Source organism: Pieris rapae, chromosome 8 (assembly GCF_905147795.1).
Source record: "Pieris rapae chromosome 8, ilPieRapa1.1, whole genome shotgun sequence".
Lineage (NCBI taxonomy): Eukaryota > Metazoa > Arthropoda > Insecta > Lepidoptera > Pieridae > Pieris > Pieris rapae.
In genome coordinates, this window is record NC_059516.1 from 323,779 (window position 1) to 334,710 (window position 10,932).

At 37.3% G+C, this 10,932-nt stretch overlaps 1 protein-coding gene across 3 annotated transcripts; it reads left to right on the forward strand.

Moving 5' to 3' along the window:
- The first annotated feature begins 7 nt into the window (after nucleotides 1–7).
- Nucleotides 8–8,715, forward strand: LOC110999581. Of its 3 annotated transcripts, none has more exons than XM_022268701.2 (5): nucleotides 8–426; nucleotides 4,521–4,585; nucleotides 5,497–5,593; nucleotides 6,676–6,849; nucleotides 6,977–8,715. In XM_022268701.2, exons 2-5 carry the CDS (start codon nucleotides 4,565–4,567, stop codon nucleotides 7,891–7,893), a joined length of 1,209 nt encoding a protein of 402 aa, XP_022124393.2. In that variant the 5' UTR covers nucleotides 8–426; nucleotides 4,521–4,564; the 3' UTR covers nucleotides 7,894–8,715. The 3 variants fall into 3 exon arrangements, with proteins under 3 accessions (XP_022124393.2, XP_022124394.2, XP_045485068.1); XM_045629112.1 differs by lacking the exon at nucleotides 8–426 and adding an exon at nucleotides 3,440–4,296; XM_022268702.2 differs by lacking the exon at nucleotides 4,521–4,585.
- The last annotated feature ends 2,217 nt before the right edge of the window (nucleotides 8,716–10,932 follow it).

The window sequence follows — 10,932 nt, forward strand, 5'->3', positions numbered from 1 at the left end:
GGCATATAAATACCAACTTATCTTACTACCTTGCAGTGCAATACATGTAGTCAAAGCAGCTTGTGCAGGACCGTTTATTTCTTTAAGCCAATGTGATCCCTAATGTACCGGAATTGAGACGTAAATCGTTTGATGTATTTAGAAGATATAGTCAAAGTGTATACGTCGCATCCCAAGTCCATTGGTAGAAAGAGGTCAGTGTGCGTGCGAAGTGGGTCAGGGCGGATGCAGTGAGGCTCGGGAGGCGTCGGGCGCACTCGTGGGCGGTCGGGGACGCAGGCGCGGGAAGCACATCGATCGCCGCCCACGCGGCGCTGCGCCCAAGTGCTCCGCGAGTCGTGACGCGAGTCCCGGGCTGTGCCCCTCGAAGATGGCGGCGTGAGCGCGCGCCCGCGGCCCCGCGGTCATGCCGCGATGGCCAGAGAGGTAACGTTCGTGTATCCGGCGCCGCCGCTTACGTAACCACTGACACGCCCGGAGATGGTTAATATCAGGGTGGTAGCGAATCTGCTCGTGCTCGCCCGTGTCTACTCGTGTCTGATCGTCCCTCCCCGCCCTTGTGTAGTGCTAGTGCAGTGATGCCAGGACTTAGTGCCGCAGTTGTCCGCCCCGTCATGCGCGCTTCTCCTTCCTCGTACCAATTTCGTGCAAATGTGCACAGCAGTAGAAAAAAAGCTTTACAACTATCATTAAATATGATAATCTATTGAGGTTTATTAATATTAAGATTTTAATACAAAACATAAAACCAATATATTCAACGAATAATATGTCTTAAAGATAAGTGGATATTATATTGATTTTAGCACAGTAATGAAACAAAATATCCAATGTTATTTGGACAATAATTTATATAAAAATGTATTTACCGATGCGTGGAAATAAATGTGGTAGTTCGTAGCATATATGTAGCACTAAGCGTAGCGCGGAGCGCCTAACACATTTAATAATAGGTAGGATAATAAAGACTTGGTGTGTTCTTGTTCGTGATTTCTGTTATTGGTTCTATTTGCGATAAATGCGTTATTGCATTTGTTTGGAATTCTAAATTTTGAAATCGTAAAAACTAAGGAATATTACCCTTACATAAGGAAGGTAGAAAATTATAACGCCAAGAAATCAGAACGATATCGATGAAACAACTTTACATAAAATGATATTTTAAAATTCGTAAGTTATTAAAATTTATTCAAATTCAAATTCGAAAATCATTTATTCGTGTTGGTAACATAATGTACACTTATGAACGTCATTATTCTAAATTTATAATTAACCACAATTTAATTTATCGACACATTTCGCATCGTTCTGAAGAATCAATAAAAAATATTATGCCGCTGATTTATTACTTGTACAAGTTATTACGCTAAACGTCAAAAAACTGTCACAGGATGACATTAGCGAATTGTCACGTGACCACGTTTCAAATGTTTTGACATAATTTTTTGCCTATTTAACATGTTTTATAAACAGAGATTTATTAATTTAACTTTATATATTAACGTCGGATGCTTTTCTGGCCAAGACGAGTTATAAGTATATATATATATATGAGTTTCTATAATTTTTCGGTTTGTTTCGTCATTTATAAGCTGCCAGTTTTCTACACGTATGGGTAGAAATTACCTTAAAGTGCTTATACAGATAAAAAAAATCGAATATTATGTTTACTTGCCTAATTTTCCACACATTTGTGGCTTGCACTGGTTTTCGCTGTTTAGATATTAAAAATATAATATTATTAAAGATAAAATAGATATTAAAGAATAAAAGTCTCAACATTTTCCCTACATTTATAAATGCTAAAGTTAACGTAGGGCTAATATTTTGTGGACCCCATCGCACCTCACGGAAGGACTACTTTTAAAAGTTGCCCCGGCGGGGGTCTGTAAATTGATTTTGAAAATAAAACAAAAAAGCCTAATATTGTGTAATGTCAACTTTTCAATAAATATCCTACTGCGATATCAGACTCTCAATGATTTACTAATTTACATCTTTTATTTATTTTTATAAACTGTCATTGCACAAAACTATAATTTATCGTTATGGTCTAGCCTATCTTAAGGCTAATAAGTACCTAATATAAAACTAACCTCATTTACTAAAAAATATATTTAACATAAGAAAGTTGTTATATATGATTAACTAAATAATATTTTTAAAAAAACATTAAAATTTAAAGTTGTCATGACAAAAGCTTTAATTTTTTTAACATTATATCTAGAATTGATAAAGCAAGACGCAATGATTTAATTTTAAATTAAAAATTAAAATCATTATATATATTATATTAAATCATATTATAAAGAAAATTAAAGTTAATTTTACAACTATGAGTAGGAAAATGACTAATTATTACTTTCCAACATGAATTTGTTGAGAGGGACCTTTTAAATAAGAAAGACGATGTAATATTAAATGGGAACTTCTTAATTACACACATTCCTTTCCCTAAAATCAAATACTCTTGTCGAAAAACTTGCTAAAACGAGCTGCATTTTGCCAAATAAATGAAATGGTATGTTTAATTAAGAGTGATATAGGTGGAAAACGTGAAAATTCTTTAAGGACAGCTGACAGATCGCGCGGCCTCATTACTTCAGCTCAGACTTTAATATCTTGGTATTTCGTAACTCCTCTTGAATGGTTTAAAACTATCTTGGCAATAACGTGCATCTTTTCCTTTATACAAAAATTACAATTGAGTTAAAATGTATAACCTATAGTGTTTTTTGGTTACTTTAATAAAAAAATGGCACGTCGCTATGCCTTATGTTTATTAATTATTTGTAATTGTAAAATAATTACAGAGAAGCATATTATTTCTACTAAAATATATGCTATGTAAAGTAAGTTGTTGGTGTAAGAGTAAAATTCACATGCTTATAAAATGACACAAAATTATAAAAAAATGTTTCTTCGTAACCATGAACTACAATTATTGTATTATTGAAAACGTTCATTACCATAATATACTATTTGTGCAAAAAAAGACGAGACGTATATGTAAAATTATACATTGTTATGTATCATAGAGAAATCCTATACATAATCTAAGAATTTATCTGTGAATAAACATTTGCAAGGTAATGACACCGAACTGAAAATTTACCATAGACATTTAGTTTTCATTTAAAATTCATTCTTCTAATGAAAACTAACTGACTTACTAACAATTTCTCAAAATATAAACTTCATTAAAAACATGTAGTTAAAGCTTGTGTTACATTAATTTAATACACAGTTTGAAAATCGAGACCACTTACGAAAAACGTTGTTTGGCAAACTCATATGGATTCAAGTCGGGTTTTAAGTTTATAAATATTATACACTCGAGATGAAAATTCGTTTATTAATTAAAATAAATAGTTCAATTTCAAAAGATATATTCGTTTTATTCTTCTATTAATAAATAAAAATCTTTTTTCGTCACAATGTGACGGATATGTGGGCGAATAAATACGATTTTTTATCTTGAACGCAATATCGAATCAAGAAAAAAGTTATATTAAAATAATTGCTCTACCTACTTTGTATTTTGGAATTGGTCAATGTAATCGTGAATCGTGATGTTGCCAGCTCCGATCGTGAGCCTAGTATAAGTGCTTTTTAATATCCTCGGAAAACCGAAAAGTGCATCATTGGTGTTGTTAATTTCGAAGATGTTACGGCATCGGACCGGCGCTGCAGTGCGGGTCTGAGGGTCGGTGGGGGTGAGGGGAAGGGGCGAGGGGCACACCTCACCCCCGCCCAGGAGGCCGCGACCCGGTCATGAGTCAGTCCTGCCAACTAAGCGCTTACAGCGGTAAATTTACTTGTTTCGCTTCCAAAACTACATTTTTGAAAATGTTATACTTTTGTTACATTATAAATTCTATTCATAACAATAGATGTGTCATATCAACAATAAATATACAATAGATGTTTCATTTATTTTTAGAAAATTAAACGGGTACGAGTACGATGATTCTACGAACTGTGCTAAGTATAACGCTATAGAATAATTGCAAAGAATCTCCTAAGCGAAGTTAGCGCTATTTAAAGCCGTAGCAGCGCCATTTCGTAGCTGAGTTGGCTGTAGTGTCAGGAGTTACGATTCGCGAGGCATTAGAGCCGCCGCGGCGCTCGCCGGCGCAACGCGCCGATCAAAACTACTTAACCTCTAAAACTAATTATATTACATACGCATTTAATAGAATTCTATTTAGCCGCGTGAGTATGTAATTGGATTACTGAAGCATGGATTATTACATAAAGTTGTGGAGTGCCAATGATGATTAGTTTAACTCAGAGGTGACAAAATATTATAAATATTATTTACGTGTGTATTACTTATTATAGGAATACAATTGAACGGTGCGCTTTTCCATATGATGGACAATAAATATGCGTTTCTTATTTTGTGATAGAAATTTGTTTCAAATATTAACTGACTGAAAAACAAAATGTTCAAACTGAGAAATAATTTTTGTCTTTCAATTGATAATTTAATATTTTTATACTGTTTTACTTTAAAGGATAAACAATTAAGTGGACTTTGAGTGAAGTGAGTGCCGTCAATATGATTGTCGAAATACAAGAGGTAATTTTAGTGATCATTACCTTAGCTGCATCCTCATCGCTCATTCCGTCAAATAATTTACTCATTTCCCACCGACCCGTAAGCATTATACTTGGAATGACAATATTTCCTTCACGAAACATCCACGACAACTCCAAATGCAGTAATTTTTGTTTTGCTTCAATGATCCGATCTAAATGTGTATAGGGTTTTAAACAATATACATTGACGCACAAATTATAAAACGAAATAAGATTTTAAACCTACTTAAAGTGTGAGTGGTGGGTTAGTTGGACCAAAAAGTGGGAACGTTCATATTAAATATCGTGCAAGAGTCAGTAGGTCAACGCACAGTGCGTGCAGGGGCGTGTCAGTGAGTGGGAAGAGTGAGGGGCGCGGGGGCGAGATAGGCAGCTCGGGCGTTGCACCCAGTGCAGTCTTGCAGCCTTGCAGGATGTGGACACAGGCCCGTTGTAGCCCCTACACCCCGTAGCCGCTACGCTGTATCGCGTAGCGCGAGCATGATTTTCAGTTTATGCTTTGTAGCTTTTGCCCATTCATCGAACATTTTGATAAAAACCTGACATGTTATTATAACTGTAAATATAGTCCTATCAAAAAATAATTTTCTAATTCGAGCTATTGTATACTTAAGGTCTTCAACAAATATATGGCTGGCTATGAAAGTCAGAGTCTGAAGCGAGTTGTATTAAATATAATTATTATATATTTTATATTTATTACGTACGTAAATATATTATATATTTATTACGTACTTATTAATTTAACCTTTAGCTAGGTAAACTTTTTGGTTAAATTGGCTCTGAATAATTCGACGAAAGATTGGATAATAACAAATTAGCACCACAAATCCCTATATATCAAAAGCCGCCTTGATATACAAGAAATCGTTAATAGAAAAATGTTTGCAGGAGGTTAGAGGAAAGAGGCCTTTTAAGATATGGGACAGCTCCCGAAATGTAAGGAAGGGGCTGGTCGTAACAAGTTTTGAAGAATTAATACACAGAGGTTAGTATTAGTATCGTAATTCATCAATCCATTTTGTGTAAAGACTAAATTAACTATCTATATTAACAAGGAGCTATTCAACTTCTTGATACTACGGGCCTAGTGCGAAGACTGGACAATACCATTTTAATTAGTGAATTAGTATTAGTGTCTTAAGTACTAAATTGTGGTAAGTGAAAAATAAAACACACACAGAGTCTTTAATAGAGACTGTGTGCACACTACATTGGATACTTCATCATGTTAAAACATCCTTTTTATACTAATAATAATAATTTATTTATTGCAACAATATGGTACAAAATGTGGTAAAAACGTGGTACAATCGTAAATCGTTCGCGTATTCTGCCACATACAGAGGCGCGCAAATTTACCTAAATTTACATTATTAGTCAAAGTAAATTCTTATATTATCTGCATTAATAAATAAGGTTAGTTTTTAATTACTTATAAGTCTCAAGTTTGGCTAGATCGTTATGTTCCATGAATAAAAACTATATTAACTGTGATAGTAACAGACTTCTATTGCTATTGGAAACTTTAGGTTTACGTAGTTTAGCTGCCAGCACTTTGGTCTCCTCATCGAGACACATAACTTTTTTGATATTTCCTTAATAAGTCACGTAGCTTTGATTTACATTTTATTTTTATGTTACATTGAAATATATAGGAAAATTAAGGAATGCATTTTAAAAACGCAGTTTATTTTTGCTATCACTGCTCATTTTGCACAGTGACAAAGAGTGATGGCTTCAGCTCAATTAGGCGAATCTAACACCTTTGATTAGGGCCGACTGAAGTAAACAGTTTACAGCGGGTCAATGGGATTTGTCACGGCTCACGGTTGCACGCTTGACCCGTTTTCTAGGCCTAGGGGCTCGCCTTGGTCAGTCTAGCTCCGTACTGCGCACTAAATTAACGTTAGTAATATAATATTGAATATTTAAATCAGTGTGAGGTGTGTGTGAAAATGTGGTAGCAATTTTGTAATGATAACAAATTTACTTTAAATGTATGATTATTTAGACTTTAATTTGCGGTTGCGAATATTTGTACGCAATAGTGCGCTTTGTTGGTTCCAGGAAAGGAAAAGCTCTCGGTAGCAGCCAGTGAGCCGGTGCGGCTGGTGTTGGAGAGCGACGGTACGCAGGTTGAGGACGGAGAATACTGGCGAACTCTTCCTCCTAATACTGTGCTGCTTCTACTACGGCCCGGCGAGCGCTGGTATCCCACCGGTGTAGACGTTATTAAGGCTGGTCAGTTGATGCATCTTACCCCTTACAGATTAAACCGCTGTCAAAATATTAGGACATATTTAACAGCAAACTTTCATAGCATCTTATTAAGCACCAACGATTGTTCAGCGACTTTGTCTCTTTTCAGCGATATCTGCAATACCGAAAATAGTATGCGAGACGATCCACGCGCTCGAGTTACACGATGAAACCCCTTCATGGAAGATCATGGACAACAAGGGGCGCGTCACCGTCGTGCTGCACTGGGACCAGCGGCCGCAGGCATCGCCGGCCGCGCGTTCACCCAGCCGTCAAGTCAAGCCTGACAGGCGTCCTTCGCTCGTTATCCAGACATCTGTAGATCGGCCACAGCCGCCGCCACCCCACATAACCGTGGTTAACCATGACGAGCCAGGACCGGCTAGACCGCGTCTGGCGCGCGCGGGTTCCTCCCTCGACCACCACGTGCACACGGCCGAGTGCCGGGCAGCCCCACCGGCGCACGCTCCGCGGCCTGCCGCCGACGAGTGTGACTTCCATTGCTGCGCACTGCACGAGGAGGGCCGCCGGATCGCGGTGCACAAGAGTGTCGCCACCTCGCCCATCCAAGACGCTCAGCCGCGCGCCTCGCCGCAGGGCAGACCCAAAGGTCACGTGCGCTTTCTAGACGCAGAATCGGCGCGCCGCGGCGAGCGGGACTCATCCGAGAGCGAGACGGAGAACACTCTCGTCGAGGACGAGGCCATCACGTCCGAGAAGTTTCTGCTCCTCATAGACCAGCTGAGCGTCGACCAGAAACGGCACCTCACGATCAAAGATATAGGTATCATTTTAGAGCGGCTGAGCTCAAAAATTTTAGACGTGGAGCGGTTAGACAGGGAGTCTGAGTCAGACGACTGCTATAATTGGACGATCAAAGCGACGATAAGAGGGGACGCGCTACGCGAGCTCGGGGTCATATATAACGGCAATTACTACGCGATCAGCGAGCACCCCGGCTACCGAGAGGAGAACGAGGAAGCGGGAGACGAGGGTGAAGAGGAAGAAGAAGAAGATCGACTCTGATCGGGCCTGTGCGGCGCCGCCGTGCCCGCCGCCGCCGCGCTTCGCCTGGCGCTGTGCCGCGTCGCTGCGCGCTGACCGCCGCACGTCCATCGCACTGCAACCGCACCACACCACCCGCCGTCGTACGACAACGAGACAGCACCGAGTAGAACACGGTCGATCACCTCAAGGTACATGGCTACCGAGGACTCGTTAATTCTATTGAGAGTGAATAGTCGTAAAGCAGCGAAATCTCGGGGTGTGTTTTAGAAATCAGCGACGATTCGATTTGAAGCATGTAGTTTGAAACATGCAGTCATATAGAGACTTTTATGAAATTCTGCCGCGGGTGCTTCGCGTCGCCGCCTCGAGACAAGCGGCGCGAGGCAACGAGGCCTAGTTTAATAGTGAAATTAAAATAAGTAAAACTGACTTCCTATCGAATTCTAAGATGAATTAATCGTGGCAGCCGGATCTCGGCCAGCCGTATGTAGTTAATGTACACAATATATAATACGTCGACAGCAGTCATGGTAACAGCACAAATATGGATATCATCGACATTGTTTTCGATATATAATTAGATATGTAATAAATTATACACGACTTAGCAAGTACTCAAGAAATTAAATTTCATACATATGAATATTATCAATTGGGAATTACCTGAATCGGTGTCCTACTTTCCGACAGTATACCTCGGTTCGTCTTTACGTTCGTGTCTAACAGCCATAGATTGGAGGTTTAATTTGAATTTGGCCTAAGCATTCTGCCCTAAAGACCCAAATAATTACGTTTCGGTTAAACTACCCAAATCATTCATCCGCATTTATACGTGAAATTTAAAAAAAAACCAATAAATATAGCAAATTAGACAACACTCGTAAGCGGTATAGGAAATTAATTGTAACTGGCTAAGGCGATAACGTTGCTCATAATATAATATTCGTTTGCGTGAATGCGAGCGAATGGGATGGAACGTTGTATCTGTGTGGATAAAGGAATAAAAAGCGATTTCAAGAGTGAGTTTAGAGAATACGATAGATAAAATAAATTATACTAATCAATAAAATTACAATGTTATAAAAGAGGTTGTAATAAAATACGATAGAACCGCCACCGCATTTAATTATCGTGCCGAATCGACACTTGTTAGCAGTAAGTCGGATCGTGTACCTAGCTCTATGAATGTAGTATTATTGTAACGTTTTCAATTTTTGTATAGTACAGTCATAAAGCACTGTTGTATGATATAATAAGTTTTACAGTCGCGCCGTGCCCGGACCGTTATAAATTGTATAGTTATTTAAGATTAACATTAATATTATGATATTATGTATAAATACAGGACACTAGCACACGTACGAATGGTCTGAGGGTCATGTTCACTCATATTGTGTATGCATTGCTGTACTAAGCGTGAACCTTCTTCATTTATATTAACCGACCCGTGAAAATCGCTTTAAAGAAAGAGAAAGTTTAGAGTCGCTGCTGCGTAGAAATGGTCGTTGCTCGTTGGCCACAGACTACTTTCATAATGCAATGAAAATATTAAAAAAAACTTTATCAATGGTCCACTATTTAACAACACGTCACTTTAATAATTACTAAATGTATTTGTCAACTTATGCTTAGTTAAAAAAAGCTTCTTTTATTTTCGAAAACATATGTAAAAGTTCACATAACAAATAATGTACAAAGGTTTGGCCTGTTCAGATATCGTTAAACAAACTCTTCACAAATTAGTGATGTGAGAAGTGATTTTCACGGGTAATTTCATGTTTCGAGAGCTGCTGTTTTCTTATTGCTGTGTTTTAACGATATTTATTCGAAAACTGGTAATACGTTTGCATACCTAGAATAATATGCTAATACTTTTGTGTTAGACAATTTAAAAACTGTTTCACTTATGGTATAAATATTACTAAATAATCACGAATTGTTTATTCAAAATCAAGCAATGTATTCTTCAACCCGGCGTGAATGTGAATATTATTTTATAGAGAAATAATATTTATCAGGTAATTTCAGTTACGTATTGTGTAATTAAATTATCTACATCGATGGCCAGTATTTTTGAGCTAACAAGAATAACTTAGGGACAGGGCATTGTTAAGTTACCGACAAAAATGTGCGAACGAAACTGTCTTATGATATTGCACTAAATAAAATTAACAATATCTACTGAAGGACTCTAGGATTGTCCAAATTCTTCTTCAAGAAATAAATTATTTACGTCATACGAAGGAAGGACTAATATGTAACAATATAATAAGCCGCTCTCTTCGAGAATTCACAAGAATGTAGCAATAATATTGTGTAATAAAACGGCTATATAACTGTAGTCAAACGCTTAATTTTATTATTAGTACCGAAAGTGTCAAATCTCTTTTGTAAATAACTTTACGTCTATCTTTGTGTCTGTATATCCTAAGTGTAATGATGTCGATTGACTTGTCAGCCATTATTGTACGATACGGAGCATTCAGTCGGAAACATTTTATAATTTTAAAAATATCTACCATCTATGTTATTGAAAATTGAAAAAGGCATAAATGTTTTGACCGTCTCAATATTTTAGAACTTTAACACATGATCTTCGTGCCCAAATTGTATTGTTGTTTCAAATTTACCATTTTGTAATTTTATATACAAATATGATCTCTATTGTGCCAAAACCAATATAATACTTGACACACAGCTCACAATATGAATACATTTTCGTGTCTATAGAATTTATTTTAATTTGACATTGCCGGATCCATTGAGTAAGATTTGGAGTGAACCGAGATCACAACGCAACCTTTCTGGTTCTTAATTTCACCCAGTTTATTTCACTAAAGGGCGGTGCCCTTTTAATTTATGTGATTGTACAGTTAAGGGTTATATCAGAGACATCGCGATACTCAACGCACATGTATATGATTGTTTAAACTACTTAAGCGAAATAGACATATGATTCAAATATATTTTTGTTCAGATTTATAATAGTTTCCCTTAGATATCTCATTTAAATTTCAACCTATATTAAAGGTTTAATCTTGCGACTGTCAAATAATA